Source organism: Lethenteron reissneri, chromosome 24 (genome assembly GCF_015708825.2).
Source record: "Lethenteron reissneri isolate LAM-NWPU_2019-01 chromosome 24, ASM1570882v1, whole genome shotgun sequence".
NCBI lineage: Eukaryota > Metazoa > Chordata > Hyperoartia > Petromyzontiformes > Petromyzontidae > Lethenteron > Lethenteron reissneri.
Genome location: NC_083802.1, coordinates 455,022 through 475,354, shown reverse-complemented (window position 1 = coordinate 475,354; position 20,333 = coordinate 455,022). Strand labels below are relative to the sequence as shown.

At 52.8% G+C, this 20,333-nt stretch overlaps 1 protein-coding gene across 1 annotated transcript in view; it reads left to right on the top strand.

Annotated features, from left to right (window-relative positions):
- Positions 1–9,032, top strand: part of RIC1 (RIC1 homolog, RAB6A GEF complex partner 1) — a 55,571-nt gene extending 46,539 nt beyond the window's left edge. The window contains exons 25-27 of the mRNA XM_061557856.1: positions 393–579; positions 1,115–1,342; positions 1,925–9,032. Of these exons, the coding sequence (XP_061413840.1) occupies positions 393–579; positions 1,115–1,342; positions 1,925–2,507 (998 nt within the window). The 3' untranslated portion in view covers positions 2,508–9,032. The remainder of the gene's footprint in view (positions 1–392; positions 580–1,114; positions 1,343–1,924) is intronic.
- Positions 9,033–20,333: the final 11,301 nt, after the last annotated feature.

Here is a 20,333-nt window from a genome sequence, read left to right as displayed (position 1 = left end):
GGCTTTGTTCCTCCCGTCACCCTTTGTGTGGCAGCGTCGCTTTAACGGTTGCCCACAATCCTTCTGCTCATGGTTTACCCACAATGCATCCGTGCGCTCAGTTGCTCGCTTGCCCGCGCTGCAATCGGGCAACTCACGGAGTCGCCCGCTAGCGCGATCGTCTGCTCGTATGCTCGCTCACCGGATGAACCCTGACGCTGGCTGCATATTTGTAGTTTGCGTGTCTCTCTCTTTGCCCAAGGTGGTCGCGTGGCTTTTTCTCCGACGAGCCGAGTAACAAATATCTATTATCGGCACACGCACGCAACCGGTTGCGCGGCCGCTCGCAACTGGCAATCCAGGTTGCGCGCAAACTCCCCGGGATGGGTTTTTTTTTTGCTTTTTGTGCGCAGGGGACGAGTGCAGCCTGGGCTCTGCCACAGACGCCACGGAGAGCAGCTCCCTGGGAGACGCCGAGTGGGGCCTCCTGGACGAGTCGGGAGCCGAGACCGCCTCCGACCCACGCTTGAACAGTGGCGGCGGAGGGGCGCCCCCCGAACCGACGGGCAGAGCGGCCGAGAGGGCGGCCACGCAGCTGCGGTGAGTGCGTGGTCGACGCCGGCGGCGTCGGTGAATCCGTCGAGTTGATTTATTGCAGAATCAGAATCTGAGATGTTAACTCCCTCGCCTGGTGTACAGGAGGTCGTGGGTTCGATCCTGACCCTGTGACAATGCCTGCTGCTGTATGTTTGGAGTTTGCGTGTCGCTCTCTCCGTGGTCGTGTAGATTATTTTCCGGATCCTCCGGTTTTCCCCTCCACATTTAGAATCCGCATCACGCGTTGAGAGTATTAGGCTGCTATAAATGTGATGGTACGCCACTTCGATGATCGATCTACCATTTGCGATAGCCAGGTCGCTTCTAAAGAAAGAATTCTATATTTCCATTGGGCCTTACCTGGTAAAAAAAAACTGTTTAGTTTGTGTATTAAAAAAAAAATCGCGTGTTGAACTCCTTTCCCTCCCTCCCCCCCCTCTTCTCCCTCTCTCTTCTCCCTCCCTTTCTCATCTCATCTCCTCCCTCTTCTTCCTCTCCTCCCTTTCCTCCCTACTCCCACCCACCCGCCACATACCAGGTACCTGCTGCACGTGTTTGCCGAGGCCGGCTGCCCCGAGTGGTGCCTGCTGCTGGCTCTGGTGCTGCGCGACGCCGGCGCCGTGCGGGCGGCGGTGGCGGCGGTGGCGCGGGCGCCTGGAATGGGGGAGCCGGGAGGGGGGGGCCCGGGCGGTGGGGGGCCTTCCGACGCGGCGGCCAGACTGGCGGAGGTGGTGGCAAGCGTGGAGCGATGGGCGGCGCAGTGCTGGTGAGAGCGGTCGCGCGGTGATGTTGGGTAGAGTGGTGGTGCACCGGTTAGCACGCCGCGCTACAAACCCGTCATAGACCCGATATTCAATTCCCGCTCACAGCCAACGCCGGTGACGATTCATATTAACCGGTCTTGGGCCTCCCCTAGGTCGACTCGGCTCCAAATGAGTACCTGGTGCGTTGTGTAAATGCTGGCACTAGGGAAACAAAGGCGGTCGGGCCTGGTGCTGGCCACCTACCCCCTCGTGTACCGTGCCAGCCTTCATAGGTATTCCTTGAAAACAGCAAATTATTCCTGAAAATATTTCACGCGGACGAATCGCTTGCAATGTTGAACACCGCGTTGGAAGTGCCCCCTGCATCGCTCGGCACCGCGACCAACCGACCCAACGACCCACCGACCCACCGACCCACCGACCCACCGACCCACTGACCAACCGACCCAACGACCCACCGACCCACTGACCCACTGACCCACTGACCAACCGACCCAACGACCCACCGACCCACTGACCAAGCGACCCACCGACCCGCCGACCCACCGACCCGCTGACCCACCCCCCTCTCTCTGTTGGCACAGCCCCGGCTACAAGGCCTTCCTCTCGCAGCTGCAGCCCGAGCTGCAGGCTCTGTCGGCGCTCGCCGATTCCTGGGGGGGCGGCGGCATCGCCGCGGCGTCCGGCGGCGCGGCTGGATTCGGCTCGCCGGCGGCGTCGACGGCGGCGTTGGACGCGTGCAACGCCGCACGGAGCCCGTACCACGAGGGACCGCGAGCGTCGGGCGGCCGCGCCGGCAATGCCGCCGCCGCCGTGCCCACACCGACACCCTCTCGCCCACGCGATGCCGGTGCCGCCTCGATCGCCCCGGCGACGATCGCCACGGCGGGTGGCGGCGGCGGCGACGGCGTGGAAAGGGACGCCACGGCCGCCGCGTCCCCCGTCTCGCCGTGCTCTCCCTCGCCGCCGTTGTTGTCGCTGTCGTCTTCCTCCTCCTTCGCCGCCTCCTCCCCGTCGTCGTCGTTCCCCCCGGAGGGTGCGGGTGCCGAGGACCCGGCGGGCGCCGTCGCCGGGGCGAGCGCGGAGACGGCGGCGGAAGCCGGGACGGAGGACGACGGGACGGCGAAGGGCGGTGAGGCGGAGGAGTACGCCTGCCGCATCGCGTGAAGCGGTCGAGGTGGGGGGGGGCGGTGGGGCGGAGGTCTCCCCACCCCCCCCCCCGCACCAACCACCGGGACGACGCCTGTGAGAGAGACACGACGAGGAAAGACGGTGGTCGCGACAACGACGTCCGACGTCCTACGCCTCCTCACCGTGGCCACGGATGTGTTAGCGTCTCTGCTGAGCCACCCGTGCGGAGACTTTGGGAAGTGGGGGGGGGGTCTCGATTTTTTTCTCACCTCCGAAGTGTTTCATCCGACTGCGGCGGTCCAAGCGACGGCGGTCCTCGCGAGAGACTGTGTGTGTGTGTCGCGGAACGATGCAATTAAAATAAGCTGAGCGGAGCCGAGGTTTTTTTTTGTCCGGCGAACGCGCACGCCGGCAGACAGACGAGGGAACTGACCACAGCCTCACCCGAGCGTCGTCTTCGACCGCGCGATCTTCCTGAAGCGGTGGGAATGGAGCGTGTGGCGGGAGAACTGCTGCAGATTTGTGCGTCCCCCCCGCCCCCATCGCTCCCTCGTTGTCGTGAATCCACGCCATTGGTCTAGAAGCGAGCATGTGACTAGAAATGCTCTGACCAATCGCGATGCTCGCACTCGTGTTGCGCGTGGCAAAGTGTTACGGTCGCGTTCGCTTGAGAACGGTTTGGTTTTTGTGGCCGTCTGTGTGATTTAAAAACTAAACGATTTTTTTATTTTACCGGGTGAGGTCCACCGAGCAAGCTGGCCACAAATTGATTGCTCAACGAGAAGTGGCTTATCCGTCATCGCGTGGAAATTCAAAGCGGCAGCCAAATACTCTAAAACGCGTGACGTCGATGCTAAATGAGGGAGAAAACAAGCGAGAGGACCCCGGAGAAAAATCCACGCGACCACCACGGGGAGAGAGAGACACGCCGACTCCAAATATACAGCAGGGATCGAACCCACGACCTCCTATATACCAGGCGAGGTAGTTAACATCTCCTAGTCACCGTGATGATGATGAGAGAGGGAGAGACACGCAGACTCTAAATATACAGCAGGCTTCTTCGGGGTCGGGATCGAATCCACGAACCTCCTCCATACCAGGCGTGGGAGTTAACATCCACGCCACCGCGGCAATTGATACTCCGGTGCACCCACGGCGATTCCGGCCTACCGTGCCGGCCCCGCCAAAGGTCAGACAACGGCCCCCGATCGTCGCAGTGAAACCCGATTTGTTGTTCCGCATCACTCCGTGCGACATCACTTCCTGTGATGCCCCCGTATGAGCGGACGGGGGAGGGGCGGGGCGGTATCAAGCTGCCTCCGCACCCGAGCAATCGGTTGCGCGCACGCGCAACCGTGGTTTGTGCTTATATGCCGGACGTCTTCGCAACCGGTTGCCGAGCGGTTTGAGACGGCCTCTACGACGAGAGCGCCGATCCGTCTGCCCGGCGATTTGCAGCCAGCGGAGGCTTTTTTTTTGTCCGTAATCGAGGGTGGGAGAGCGCCGTTTTAGGATTTGTCGAGGGTCCGATCGGTTGCGCAACCCATAGATGGATCGGGCGGGCGTAGGACCCGGCTCGGGATCTACCGAGCGTGGCTTATTGCGTTCCTGCCGGTGCGAGTTTCTGGATCGCCGGTCACGGTTGACATCCCCCAATATCGTCATCGATAACATCGTCCTCGATTAATGGTACCGAGTGAGCAGCGGCCCACTGACGTCTACAGAACTCCTCACGTGGAGTTCCGGCGACGGCGGCGATAACAAAACCGATTGAGACGCCCGCTGCCGACGGCGACGGAGCAGCGTTTTGTTGGCGTAACCGAGACGTCGTGACGTGTTTAAACGCAATAATGGGAAACATTTATTTTGACGAAAGAAAAAAAAGGAATCGCTGCGTCGGAAGTTGCAATATCGTCGGAGTGGTGCCCATTGCTGAACGGGTAAACGCATATAAATATATTTTAAATAACGGATGGAGAAAATAAAAAAAACTAAGTTGCGAGTACGATTCTTGATCGAGAAACGCCAGCGCGCGTCACGACTAAAGCGGCAAGAGAGTTGAGCAAGACAAAAAATTAAATATATATTTCTACAAAGTCAAACGAAAGGTTACGACGAAAGCATTAGACGGTGGCCAATGCACATTAAGAACATGTTACATTAACGGGAAACGGGAATAACCTTTCGCGAGCAAAAGCACGCATATATATTTTTCGAAATAAATTCAGCCAAAAGGTACCGCTCGGAACGGTAATCGACTTAGCAATTATTAACCAGCGCAAGTATTAAATACTAAAGAATATCTAACAATCCTGATCACCCTCATCGTCGTCATCAACATCACCGTCATCAATTTCATCACTCTCGTCATCAGTATCAACGTCATCAATATCATTGTCAATATCATTGTCAGTATCATCGTCGTCATCAATATCATTGTCAGTATCATCGTCGTCATCAATATCATTGTCAATATCATTGTCATCGTCAATTTTGTTGGCGGTATCGTCATCGTCAATATCATTGTCAATATCATTGTCATCGTCAATTTTGTTGGCGGTATCATCATCGTCAATATCATTGTCAATATCGTCATCAATATCATCAATATCGTCGTCCTTGACTAACAGTCCCGAGGCGAGCAGCCCGCTGAGGTCTCGAGATCTCCTTGGGTGGAACTTCACTTGGCCCGCCGTTCACAGCGAGGCAAGTCGGGCGGCGACAAGTTGCTTCGGTTGTTTTCAGAAATCTTTGCTGCATCCTGGAGGGAATTCATCTTGGAGGAATCCAATGAGCTACGAAGCTTTTTTCCGTAACAGGTGTCCAGTTAGGGGGTTTGAGGAGGGGGGGGGTTAGCAAGGGTTACCATATCCCGAGGAACGCGTTCCTGCCGTTGCTGCTTGTCAACTAGACGATCTGTCCTTTAAACGCCCGGCTTGTCCCGTGTTTTTCTACGGCCAGCACATAAATCGGACCGTTCTGCCGCCCGCTCATTTGTTCTCCGCCCACCCCTCCCCTCTGTGGTCCTCTGCGACCTCCTTGTTGTTGTACCCTCCTCCTGCTCCTCGCCTCTCTCTCCGCGGCGTCCAGCAAGACGCGAAACTTTGCTTTCACTTATCTCGCCCGCCGCCCCACAAAGCTCGACGCCACAGACCGCGACGCGCCTCCAGACGGCGCACAGAGACCCATAGACTCGCACAGAGACCCATAGACTCGCACAGAGACCCATAGACTCGCACAGAGACCCATAGACTCGCACAGAGACCCATAGACTCGCACAGACCCCATCGACTCGCACAGACCCCCATAGACTCGCACAGACCCCCATAGACTCAAAGAGACCCATAGACTCACACAGACCCCATAGACTCACACACAGAGACCCATAAACTCGCACAGAGACCCCCATAGACTCGCACAGACACCCATAAACTCACAGAGACCCCCATAGACTTGCACAGCCCCATAGACTCGCACAGACCCATAGACTCACACAGACCCATAGACTCGCACAGACCCATAGACTCGCACAGATGACCCATAGACTTGCACAGAGACCCATAGACTTACATAGACCCATTTCTTCAAAACTGCTTTTTGTCTTTAATTTGTTGTCGTCCCCCGCACCTCCGATGGGCACGGTTGGCTATGTATGGTGGTGCGAAATCAGTTCAACATGCGGTACAATTGCTGAAAACCTTAACCAATCGTAACCAATCATACCAGCCTCTCCGCTGCTCTTAACAATTCCTAAACTTCTCCCTTGCCGGTGACCCCATCACCGAATCGCGAGCCTCCCTGCTCACCTTTGGTTCACTAATTGGTCTTTGTTGTAAATAAATTCAAATCTTTCCTACGCCGCCGATCTCGTTGTAGGATTGGTGGGGAGTAGGGGGGGTGGGTGCATCATCTAGCAGTGGATTGACAAAGCGATGTGGCTTGGTTGCAGTTGAAGCTGAGCAATCGTGTCCTGAAGTTTCACCCGAACCGCTGTCTCACAGGGCCAGACGATGGCCCTCTCGAATTCTGAAGGTTTTCCGAACAAAGTTGAGACTCGCGAAGGGGTCTTTAGCGCAAAGAGAACTCCCCGAATCGGAGGAAGTGAGACGTTGTGTGAAGATGTATCGGCATGGGGCAATAATAACAGGAGCGGTGAACGGCAAGTCCTCGTTTAACGTGGCGGTGGCGGTAGACGCGTTCGTGAAGAGCGCCGTGTCCAGCGGAAACGGTTTCTCCCCGTAAATAATGCGGTCACGGTGAAGTCTGGCGAGACACGGTGCACCACAGCCACCACCACTACGCACACCGGCGGGATAAATGACCGAGGGCACGCCACCACCACCGCGTTACCGTATCGCTGTACCGCTGGGCCGCGCAAGGTCAAGAAAGTAGTTGGTCGTCGACCGCTCGGAAACTCGCTCGTTCCACGTTATAACGGTGGTGCTCGCGTGCTCCGCGTTATAACGGCGCTCACGTTATAACGGTGGCGCTCGCGTTATAACGGTGGTGCTCGCGTTATAACGGTGGTGCTCGCGTTATAACGGTGGTGCTCGCGTGCTCAGCGTTATAACGGTGGCGCTCGCGTTATAACGGTGGTGCTCGCGTTATAACGGTGGTACTCGCGTTATAACGGTGGTGCTCGCGTGCTCAGCGTTATAGCGGAAGCGCTCACGTTATAACGGTGGCGCTCGCGTTATAACGGTGGTGCTCGCGTTATAACGGTGGTGCTCGCGTGCTCAGCGTTATAACGGAAGCGCTCGCGTTATAATGGTGGCGCTCGCGTTATAACGCTGCATGTACCGCGCCGTGACGGTGCGCGTTCCCGCGTTACGACGGTCGTGTGCGCGTTCTGCGTTTGTGCGAAAAGTGTTCCCCAGCGGAAGGAGTCACCGCTCCGTCGCAAAACATTCCACCGGACTGCCCCCCTCTATCCCGTCAACCAAAAACTGTCCACGTGTTGTGTGGATGTGTGTTCCGTACCCCCTCCTCCTCCTATGCCTGTCCGGTCTAACGATTTACATTCCCTGTATATTTCACTGGTACCGCTTGCCGGCTCGGTGCGATCGGGGAAAGTGTTGAAATGCACCCCGGCACCCACGCACCGACCCGTCCACCCAATGAATAGCTGTCCGCATACGCACGTGTGCGTTGTTCACCGCAGTGCGATGACAGGTCGCGTGCGGTGGTGGGTCTCAAGTCTTCGGCACTCGTAGGCCAATGTACATGGCACAGCAGTGGTTCCTCGTTTTGGTTCTTTCGGTAAAGTCACCGAGAAGGGAAATAATAAAATAATAAAAATAATACATTATAAGATAAAATTCTCACGACGTTGCGGCCACAACGCAAGCAGCCGTCCTGGGGTGACGAACAGGGCTGTCGGAAAGACAGCGCTCCAATGAACACTGCTAAGCTTGGCAGCGTATTTTTAAGCTTCAAAATCGCCAGCTTAAAAATACGCTGCCAAGCTTAGCAGTGTTCATTAGGACGCTGTCTTTCCGACAGCCCTGTTCTTCACCTGAGGACGAGTGCTTGCGTTGTGGCCGAGAGAATTTTATCTTATTATGTTTTATTTATATTAATTTATTATTTCCCTTCTACGTGACTTTACCGAAAGAACCAAGAATATGAATCCATGCAGTCACGAAAGCTTTAAATCGAAATCTACAGCTGTGGTTCTTAACGCATTTTAACAGAGGGTGACACTTTCGATAACACGCGAAATGGTTTAGATCTTAAGTGTTCGTGACTGTAATGTTCCATAGCCTTTAGTTCTTTCGGTAAAGTCACGTAGGTATAAAATAAAATACAATAAAAAAAATTTAATAAAAAAAATAAAACAATTATTTTCTACCCACGTCACTTTACCGAAAGAACTAAAGAGTATGGAACACTCGTAAATGTGTCGTTAAACCCGCCACCACCCGACAGCCGATCGGTGACGGGTTCTTGTCACCTGAAGGAAACGTGGCCAATTCGTTACTCGTTCAGCAACACACTGCTTGTGTGTGTTGGAGAGCAGCACCCACGACACACACTCATCATGATGATGATGGTAATGTCATTTTAGCGTCATTAATGCAATTGCCATCCCACAACGCTGCGACATCAATTGGCCCGGTCCCCTTACGCCGCAGACGATGCAAAAAACAAAACGGCTCCCCACTAGTTCGCAAGTCAGAAACTAAAAAAAGATGAAGATATAATTAAAGAGAGAGAAGAGAAAAAATGCACATGAGAAAAAACACATCGCAGAGAAAATGTGTGTTTTTTTATAAATCACTAAATCTGTTCGGTCTCCATAACCCCAGGCCACAATCCCGAACATTTCGCCGGATTTTGGAGAAACCTTCACAGGAGACGTGGTGGCGGTGGAGTTGCTGTGTGACGTTTCGCCGGTGATTAACAACATCATCAACAACAGCAACCAGCCTCGTCAGGCGGACGGCACAGAGGTGTGGAGAATTCCTCCTCCCCTGTTTCGCTCTTAAATAGACGGGGGGTGGTGGGGCGGTGGTGTGACTCGATGTCACTTGTGAGCCAGTCAAGGCGATGCGAGTACCAGCGATGGGGTTTGGGGTGGGTGGGGTTAACGCATTCATTGGTGTGAGTGTGTGTGAGAGGATGGAGGGTGGGAGGAAGCGCCACCAAACGCGTTTGTGATATCATCGTCGGGGGTTGTGTAATATCAGCACGACGATGACGATTATGGGGGGCTGGTTTTGTACATTTGTGTATTGTCTGAGAGGGTGAGGGGGGGCACCGGGGGAGGGGGGCCAAGGCAGTGAAGAACGGTGCGTCTTGGGCAGGGGTGGGGAACGTCTGGCCCGCGGGCCGTACGAGGCCCGCGAAATCATTTGGTGTGGCCCTGCCAAGGCAACCGCAGGCGGGACTCGAAATTCAACAAATCTCGGAGCAAAACTGGGAAAAGCAGTTGCGAGTAGCAGCAACATCATCAATAGCCAGTTAACATCATCACACGCCTCGCCAAAGAGAAACAGTTCCAGCCCCCATCGCATTAGGGGCGAGTTAATTAAATGTTTGACAAAATATAGCGGGCTAATTTTTTAAGTTGATAATTTTGTATGGCCCGCGAATGATGTTGTTGTAAATATCCAAATGGCCCTTGGCAGAAACAAGTTTCCCCACCCCTGCTCTACGGTACAGGTAGCCGTCTCTCTTCTCTCTCTTTGTTGGTGGAGGATGATGATGAAGAAGACGCCAATCACTTCCGGGCAGTTGGTGTAAACAAGCATACATTTTCAGTCGCGCGCGCACCCCTTTATCAATATTATCAAGGATTTTCCGAAACATTTTTGGTGATTGAACACGTTTCCTTGGCAGAGGGGGGGAGCAGATGGAGCAAAGATCGCTGCGTGTTGTCACAACATATTTTCCGTTATTATATTTTGTTTAAAAAAAAAACTTAATCTTCATCGACATCTATTTGAGCTTTTATTTTAGAATTTTATTTTAAAATCGGTTGCATTAACTCGAACCGCGCCAGTGTTAAGTGCGAGTGTGTGCGTGTGAGTTTTCGTTATATTTAGTTGTACCATTTATTATAGAGTTGTTATTATCACCACCACCACCACCACCACGATACCCATGTCGTCATCATCATTCGGTCGTTATTATTTGTGCGATTACGTAGCCTTCGCAATGTCCACAATATCTGTGCAATTATTCGCGAGCGTCTTAATAACAAGGACCCGTTTCGGGTCCGTTTAAGAAGAAAAAGTATCTTGTCGTTGTTTTTGTTTTTTGGATAAGGGCAAAGCAATCTTAACGACCCTCGGCAAAAAAAATGTACCTTTGACTTTTGAGCGAGAATAACCACGCGTGTTGTATACTGCAGCCAGCGGTCCGAACCTTCAAATTAAAAGTGCTCCCCCCCCCCACTTCCCGAACGGCGTGTTCAATTTTTAACACGCAGGAGGCGTTCACGACCAACGCTGTCCACAAGAGAGCTTTCTGGGTTTTGTGTAAAAGTGTGTCGTCAAACGTCCCGCACCACCCGACCGTGGCCAATTAAATTTCGATTTAAAGCTTTCGTGACTGCAGAGATTCATCTTCTTGGCTATTTCGGTAAAGTCACGTAGAAGGGAAGTAATAAAATAATAAAAAATAAAACTAATTGTATTTTATTATGTTTTATTTTTATTCTTTTATTTCCTTTCTACGTGACTTTACCGAAAGAACCAAGAAGACGTCGCCAATTAGTAAGTGAGTTTGTCGCGTAAACAAAGCGTGACCCAATTCGTTACGAGGTCTGCACAACACCGCTTGTGTGTTCGAGAGTAAAGCTGCTACAACATTTACAAGTTGAGTTGGCGTGACGTTTCACCGGTAATTACAGCTGGTTGTCGTTACCGACGTTGACAGACGCCTGATGATGCTGGTTGTAATTACTGGCATTGGCTGTCGCCTGATGATGCTGGTTGCAATTGATAATTGGTTTTTTTACCCTTCTATCTGGCAACAAAACTGACACCCTTTTTTTACAAGGAGTCATGTTTACATAGACCACAATACCTGCAGTCATAATGCAAACAAAAATAATTACCGACGAAACGTCACGGTACGCGAATTGTAGATGTTGCAGTACATTTTACTCTCCAACACACAACCTATGAGCGCCGAACTAGTCACGAATTGAGCCACGTTTTGTTTACGTAAACAAAACTCCCTTAAATTGTCTGTGTCGGTCGTTGGTGGCGGGTTTGACAGACGCATTTTTATCTCCGCCATGTGACCCGACAAATCTCTCTTTTACGCACACGGCGTTCGCTCCGAGGGCGAGCTTAGTGTCGACCTCGAACTTAATTCCACCTGGCACTTGCAAGGGCAAGCTACGATACGACCTTGGAAATAAAAGTTCACGCGCGATAGACATTTTCCAGACAAATCCGTGACGAAATACATTCTTTGCTGTAAGCCTTTTTGTGTCACCGTGTGTCTGTGTGTGTGTGCGTGCTGTGTGTGGAGTGGTGGTGTGGCGGTTAGCGCTTCGCTACGAACTCTGCGGCCCGAGTTCGATTCCCGCTCACGGACAACACCGGTGGCGATTATTTGAGCCGGTCCTTGGGCATCCCCTAGGTCGGCTCAGCCTCAAATGAGTAGCTGGTGTGGTGTGTAGTAAACATCGCCACTGGGGAGACGAAGGCGGTCGGGCGTGGTGCTGGCCACCCACCCCCTCGTCGACCGTTCCGGCCTTCATAGGCGCTCACTAACAGCACTTGCCCCAGCAGTCTGTCAAAGACTACACGGGGGACCTTTATCTTTGTCCCCTTCATTCCGTGCTGCTGCTGCACTCGCGAACGGCACTTGCCCCAGCAGTCTGTCAAAGGCTACCCGGGGGACCTTTGTCTTTGTACCCTTCATGACGTGCCACTTACTCGCGAACGGCACTTGCCCCAGCAGTCTGTCAAAGGCTACCCGGGGGACCTTTATCTTTGTCCCCTTCATTCCGTGCTGCTGCTGCTCCTCGCGAACGACACTTGCCCCAGCAGTCTGTCAAAGGCTACCCGGGGGACATTTATCTTTGTCTCCTTCATTCCGTGCTGCTGCTACTCGCGAACGGCACTTGCCCCAGCAGTCTGTGAAGGCTACCCGGGGGACCTTTGTCTTTGTCCCCTTCATTCCGTGCTGCTGCTGCTACTCGCGAACGGCACTTGCCCCAGCAGTCTGTGAAGGCTACCCGGGGGACCTTTATCTTTGTCCCCTTCATGACGTGCCACTTACTCGCGAACGGCACTTGCCCCAGCAATCTGTCAAGGCTACCCGGGGGACCTCCTCATGACTCGAGGTGTGTCACCGGGAGTGGCGCAGGTGCGTAACGGGTGAGGGAGGCGCTGCGCCTCCGAACCCCGCGTCCCGAGTTCGATTCCCGCTCACCACCAAAGAACAGCGACGAGCAGCAGTGTGTGGTGTGAGCGGTAGTCCAACCGTGATCGATCCACTGCTGGATGAAAACCTCTGCGCCAAGACCCGGGCATCGCAGGATCAGAATGCTCGTTGGAGGAATCCGATGAGCGATAAAGCTCTTTTTTATCTTAATTTTGGAGCTTTCGTGACTGCAGGAATTATTCTTTGTTTATTTCGGTTAAGTCACGTCTAAAGATAAAATAATAAATTAAAATAATAGCATATTACGACGTTTCGATTGCAACACAAGCAATCATCATCAGGCATACAAGAAATAGCAACAAAAATCTAACTAGAAAACTATAGACAGACATACAAGCAGACATCACAACGGCACACTCTTTTTTTAATCACGTGTCCACGGTCACGCGACATTAAAGCAATTTAGGGGGTGGGGGGGGGGTGCATCTGAAACGTGAGAATTTCAGGGAAGTCTCGTTCGCTTAGGCGAATGGGAAAAAAATTATAAACTGTAAACAATCACGTTCACAGTAGCAATGGAAACGAGATTGATGTGTTGGCATTTCTCATAAATGCAAAAGATCAACGTCCTTTGCCTGTAAAAAAATAAAATAAAGACCACTGAGGGTTTTGGGTGTTGAACACCAAAAAAAAAACTCGCCACTTTAAAACATTTCAGAGAAATCACGAATTGGGGACCTCGTTCTTCTTATCTGTTGCCACTCCAATGGCGGACCACGTGGTGTCGGGTCTCGGGGTGTTTATTATCTCGGGGGGCTCGGCCAATCAGAGAGCCGCAACGTCGTGACGCACGACGACCGGAAAGCCCCTCCCCCCTCCAACGGAGTGTTCCGACGCGGTGACGTCACCACGACCCGCTCATGAATATTCATCGTTCCGTTGCCGGCCGCCGTGCGTCATGAATAGTTAATGAGTTGGGAGGATGGGGGGTGGGGGTGTGGGCCCCCTGGTTTCCTGTGAATCATCTCATGAATATTCATGAGCGATGGGGGAGGGGGGATAAGGCGGGGGTTTCTGTAGATGTGCATGAAAATTAATTAGATGGGTGGATGTTTTTAGTGGAAACTCATGAATATTAATTAGATGGGTGGATGGTTTTAGTGGAAACTCATGAATATTAATTAGATGGGTGGATGGTTTTAGTGGAAACTCATGAATATTCATGAGATGATGGGGGAGGGGGGGTAATGCGGGGTTTCTGTAGATTTGCATAAATATTAATTAGATGGGTGGATGTTTTTAGTGGAAACTCATGAATATTAATTAGATGGGTGGATGTTTTTAGTGGAAACTCATGAACATTAATTAGATGGGTGGATGTTTTTAGTGGAAACTCATGAATATTAATTAGCGATGGGGGTGGTAAGGCGGGGTTTTCTGTAGATTTGCATAAATATTAATTAGATGGGTGGATGTTTTTAGTGGAAACTCATGAATATTAATTAGCGATGGGGGAGGGGGGTAAGGCGGGTTTTGTGTAAAATAACATGAATATGAATTAGATGGGTGGATGGTTTTAGTGGAAGCTCATGAATATTTAGCGATTTCACAGTCCCCGCCCCCTTTGAGGAAGCTCATGAATTTCGATTTAAAGCTTTCGTGACTGTAGGGATTCATCTTCTTGGTTCTTTCGGTAAAGTCACGTAGAAGGGAAGTAATAAAATAATAAAAATAAAATACAATTCTCACGACGTTTCGGCCACAACGCAAGCAGCCGTCCTCAGGTGAAGAACAGGTCTGTCGGAAAGACAGCGTCTGAATAAAATAATTCTCACGACGTTTCGGCCACAACGCAAGCAGCCGTCCTCAGGTGAAGAACAGGTCTGTCGGAAAGACAGCGTCTGAATAAAATAATTCTCACGACGTTTCGGCCACAACGCAAGCAGCCGTCCTCAGGTGAAGAGCAGGTCTGTCGGAAAGACAGCGTCTGAATAAAATAATTCTCACGACGTTTCGGCCACAACGCAAGCAGCCGTCCTCAGGTGAAGAACAGGTCTGTCGGAAAGACAGCGTCTGAATAAAATAATTCTCACGACGTTTCGGCCACAACGCAAGCAGCCGTCCTCAGGTGAAGAGCAGGTCTGTCGGGAAGACAGCGTGTTCATTCAGACGCTGTCTTCCCGACAGACCTGTTCTTCACCTGAGGACGGCTGCTTGCGTTGTGGCCGAAACGTCGTGAGAATTATTTTATTATGTTTTATTTTTATTATTTTATTACTTCCCTTCTACGTGACTTTACCGAAAGAACCAAGAAGATAACTCATGAATATTAATCGATTTCACAGTCCCCACCTCCTTCAGGGAAGCTAATCAATATTGATCGATTTCACAGTCACCGCCTCCTTCGGGATAAAACCGCAGTCCATCGCCCAGCGTGGTCGCTTCTGACGGGTTCGTTCGCCACCGGCTCCGCGGGGTGAGTTATTGATTTGAACGACAACTTTCACTTTAAATTTCGATTTAAAGCTTTCGTGACTGCAGGGATTCATCTTCTTGGTTCTTTCGGTAAAGTCATCACGTAGAAGGGAAGTAATAAAATAATAAAAATAATGCTGCTTGCGTTGTGGCCGAAACGTCGTGAGAATTATTTTATTATGTTTTGTTATTTTATTGCTTCCCTTCTACGTGACTTTACCGAAAGAACCAAGAAGAACTTTCACTTTGTATATATGTATACCGTGTATATATAAAACATTCACTGAATGATAATAATACTCACGTATAAGTTAGTAACTTTGTTTATGCGTTTGGAAAAAAAATAACAGAAACACGCTTTGGAGTATGGATTTTCTGCAGTAACGAAAGCTTCAAATTAAGATTAACAGAAATGTAATTCTTTATTATTATATATTATTAACGAGCTGTACTACCCGGCTTCGCCCGGGACTTGGATTCACCACACCCGGCCGCCTTTGTCTCCCCAGTGGCGATGTTCACACACCACACCAGTTACTCGTTTGAGGCTGAGTCGACCTAGGGGAGGCCCAGGACCGGTTCAAACACCGCACTGTTTAGGGTACAGTATTCTGCGGGATATAAAGGTGCACGATCCGTACTTTGCGAGTTCCAATCCTGGCTAGTTAGACTCAGCCCATCATCATCATCCCGTCCTCGAGGGGTCGATAAAATAGCTACCGCTTTGTGGGGGAAGGGAACGGCGGCAGTCCCTCTGGCCCGTGGGACTCGGCCTCGTCCATAGGAATGTGGAATTTCCGCCACTTTGCTCAGGGCTTCTTGTCGTCGGGACCAGCCTGGGCTACACGGGGGATCTTTGTCTTTGTATCGTCACAATGTGCGAGTGTGTGTGTGTGTGTGTCAGATTAAGCCTCTGTGTGATAACGTTACTCTTGCAGGGCGCACGCACGCACGCGTGTGTGTGTGATATAATTTGCGTGTTAATATGATTACCGTATTCTCCTGATTAAAAGGCGCATGTGGTAATATGATTACCGTATTCTCCTGATTAACGGGCACACGTGCGTGCGCGTGTGTGTGTGTGATAATTTGCGTGTTAATATAATTACCGTATTCTCCGGATTCAAGGGCACGCGTCTGTGTGACAATTTGCGTGTTAATGGAATTACCGTATTCTCCTGATTAACGGGCACACGTGTGTGTGTGTGTGATAATTTGCGTGTTAATATAATTACCGTATTCTCCGGGCTAAAAGATCCTCACCTCTGCTATAAAAATAAAATGTTCGGTAAGGTGCGCCTTATAATCCAGCACGTAACGTTTAGTGATCTGTGTGCGAGACTCCACATCTCCCTGACGACGCCTGCTGTTGTATATTTGGAGTTTGCGTGTCTCTCTCTCTCATCATCATCACGGTGGCTAGGAGATGTTGACTACCTCGCCTGGTGTACAGGAGGCCGTGGGTCCGCACCCGACCCCTTACGCATGCCGTAAGACGCACCCAACGTGCCGCTGGAAAGCCAGAGAGAGAGAGCCAGAGAGAGAGAAATCCAGAGAGAGGAAAAGAGACAGATAGACTTTTGACTTTTAAACAACTTTTATTGCCGCCAGCAGCAACAGCACTGGAGGCGATTCCGATATGAAACACACAAAGTCACCAGCAACACAAATAATAAACAAGCGCTATAAATCCACGCGCTGTGGCGCTAAATGCAAAAGAAAAATGGTGGTGGTCATCGCGCACGCCACGGTGACGAGCGAGCGCTTCAGAAGGTGAACACCACGAGGGTGCCGTCCACGCTGGTACAGAGAGGGGCTTGTCCGGCTCCCCAGCGTTCAAAGAAGACGCGCACATCACCGACATGTGTGTGGTACGTGGCGTGCTCCAGCCGGAGCCGCGCCTTGAGCAGGCCCCTGAACACTGGAAGCACAGAGCAGCCGTCAGTGTCACCCTCCAGCATCTTTTTCCTCGTTCTGTACACCGCCATCTTCGGCTGAACACAGGCGAAGTTGGCGAGGTCATGGCGCTTGTTAGCCAGGTAAGGTACCACCCCATATACGACGCTGCTGTTGTAGAAGGGCACCCCCAGTTTCCTGAAGAAGTCCCCCAAAAGGCGGAACATTGGTTTGAGCCGCTGGCAGCGTAAGTACCGGTGGGGCAGATCCTCCCTGGCACCGCAGGAAATGAGCCAGAGAGAGCCAGAGAGAGATAATGACATAAGGCAGGAGCCGTGCCGGTCTTCATAGGCGCTGCTGCTCTTCGCTAACAGCACTTGCCCCAACAGTCCTGTTAAAGACTACACGGGGGGCATCTTTGTCTTTTGTTGTCTCTCTGTGTGCAGTGTTCACTTCTATGGAGGCCTCCATATTCTACCCGGATCCCTGGGGACCGTTCGCGACGGCTACTGCACGACTGGGGCGGTCCCCTTGCAGTCCCTCACAGCGGGACGGGGACCATCACCGAGAACCTCACGAGGACCCTCATGGGGACGATCACCGGGACCATCACCGGGACCCTTACCGGGACCCTCACGGATTCCTCCACCTCCCTCTGACGTCACGCCTCACCGCCGCTCAGCTCTCCCAGCACCACCACCACCACCTCGGACTACCACCACACCACCAACCACTGCACCACCACCACTACCAACAACAACAACAACAGCAGCAGCAGCAGCAACTATACCACCACCACCAGCAACAGCAGCAGTACCAACAAGAGCACCTGGTCACACAGCAGCAGCAGCCGGCCATTATGGACCTCCTGCTGCAGCAGAGCCTCCACCGCTACCACGTGGCGCACAATCCCGGTCAGGCGACTCCGTTCCGGCAGCAACGGCGCTCGGAGTCGTGGGATGACTTGAGGGCGGAAGGGGTCACCGCCGGCGGTGGCGCCGGTACCGGCGGCGGTGGCGGCGGTGTCGGCGGTGGCGGCAGCGGCACCGGCGGAGGGGAATTCTACGGCCGCGACGACGACGACGACGATGACGCGATGGCGGCGGTGACGAGTTGGAGGAGGAAGGCGGCGGCGCCATCGTCGGCACCGGCGGAGGCGCTGGCGGAGGAGGTGGAGGAGGAAGAGGACGAGGAAGATGGTGGGGGGAGGGAAGGAGACTCGGAGGCGGACCGCGCCGAGAGGAAGCGCCTGCGGAACCGGCAGGCGGCGTCGCGGTGCCGCCGGCGCAAGCTGGAGCGCATCGGGCGCCTGCAGGAGCGGGCGGCGTCGCTGCGGGCCGCCAACTCGGGGCTGGCGGGCCAGGCCCGCGAGCTGCGCGCCCACGTGGGCCGCCTGCGCCAGCGCCTGCTGGGCCACCTCCGCGGGGGGTGCCCACTGCAGGCTTTCGGCCTACACGGCGGGGAGTAGAAAAGAAAAACTGTTCAAGCAAAAAAACAATTTTCGTTTTTATTTTTACAGCTGAGCGGCAGAGGTCGCAACCGGGTACCCGATACCCGTACCCTACCCGATACCCGGCTACTCGTACCCGGCCGGGTACGGGTAGCCGTTTGCGACCCTGGTGTGGCCGGGTACGGGTACGGGTAGGCCGTGAGTCACTGGTGAGTAACCGTTTGTCACTCATTTCGGGTAGGGTACGGGTACGGGTAGGGAACGGCTACCCGTACCTGGCCGGGTACGGGTACGGGTACTCATTTGCGACCCTGGTGCGGCCGGGTACGGGTAAGGATTGCTCGATGATGATTGCTTGTGTTGCAGTCGAAACGTCGTGAGAATTTAAATTTGAAAAAAACGCCACTTTTTTCAAATTTTCCTGCTGTCGATCGCGGGTGATGCGGCTGTGTGGGTGACCGTGCTGACGCAACGGGGCGCTGCGATGATGTTGCCGCTGCGATGTTGCCCCTGCGATGTTGCCGCCGGAGTTTCACAATCGTCGTCATCGTCGTCATCATCAGATAGCACCCGAGTCGTAGGTGGGTGTGCGCCATACTGCACATTTCGTCACGTGGAGTTTCCACTTCCCTCTCTCTTTCTGTATCTTGCGGTGCCAGTGCGCGTCAAGCAGCGGCCACATCTTGTCAGGCACCGATCTCTCTCACGATGTCGTCAAGCCGTTGTCTGTTCCAGTCTTCCTCTTTATGTCTGTCTGTGTGTGTCTGTGTGTGTGTGTGTGTGTGTGTGTGTGTCTGTGTCTATGCCTGTGTGTGTCTGTCTGTGTGTCTGGCTGTGTGTCTGTCTGTGTGTCTGTGTGTATGTCTGTATGTATGTCTGTCTGTGTGTCTGTGTCTGAATGTATGTCTGTGTGTCTATGTCTGTGTGTCTGTGTGTGTGTGTCTGTGTCTGTGTGTATGTCTGTATGTATGTCTGTCTGTGTGTCTGTGTCTGAATGTATGTCTGTGTGTGCGTGTCTGTGTGTCTATGTCTGTGTGTCTATGTCTGTGTGTATGTCTGTCTGTGTGTCTGGCTGTGTGTCTGTCTGTGTGTGTCTGTCTGTCTGTCTGTGTGTATGTATGTCTGTCTGTGTGTATGTATGTATGTATGTCTGTTTATACGTCTGTCTGTGTGTCTGTCTGTGTGTCTGTATGTCTGTCTGTGTGTCTGTCTGTATGTATGTCTGTTTATACGTCTGTCTGTGTGTCTGTCTGTGTGTCTGTATGTCTGTATGTCTGTGTGTCTGTCTGTGTGTATGTCTGTGTGTCTGTCTGTGTGTCTGTTTATACGTCTGTATGTATGTCTGCATGTATGTTGAACTTCTTTCACACCGTACGTAGCCAACCCTGCTAATAATCATCGTCATCACGATCCGTGGGGCAGATGTCACCGTAGTTCGTAGCAGGCGGCGGTGGTGGTGATGGTGTCCACTGCACATTTTGTAATTTTGTGTTTCCACTTTCTCTCTCTCTGTATCTTGCAGTGTCAGTATGCGTCAATCAGTGGCCACTTCTTGCCTGGCACCGATCTCTCTCTCTCACGATGTCGTCAAGCCGTTCTCTCGTCGAGGTCCTTCCTCTCTCCTCTCCGGTTCCTTCCATTGTAGGCTGAGTCGACCTAGGAGGAGGCCCAAGACCGGTTCAGATGATCGCCACTGGTTGTTGGTGACCATGAGCGGGAATCGAACTCGGGCCGCCGGGTTTCGCAGACTCGCGCACACACACACACACAACGACCGCCATTCGCCACTAAGTGGCGGCGATGTCACCACGGCGCTTGTGCCAGGCTAGGTGCACTTTAAGGCCACGTGAAGTGCCGACGCGCCCGCTGGCATGAGATCAGGGGAGAGACCCAGCAGGTGCCATGGGGTCGACTGACTGAGATGGCTGGGCATGATGCACCACCAGCTGTACCCTTAGCTGTGCCACACTCTCGCACACAAAGACAAAGATCCCCCGTATAGTCTGAACAGACTGTTGGGGCAAGTGCTGTTAGCGAGCACCTATGAAGACCGGCACAGTGGCACACGAGGGGGGTGGGTGGCCTGTACCACGTCCCAGCCGCCTTTGTCTCCCCAGTGGCGATGTTAACACCACACCAGGGGTAGTCGTTTGAGGCTGAGTCGACCTCACACTTTACCCCACCGCCCACTC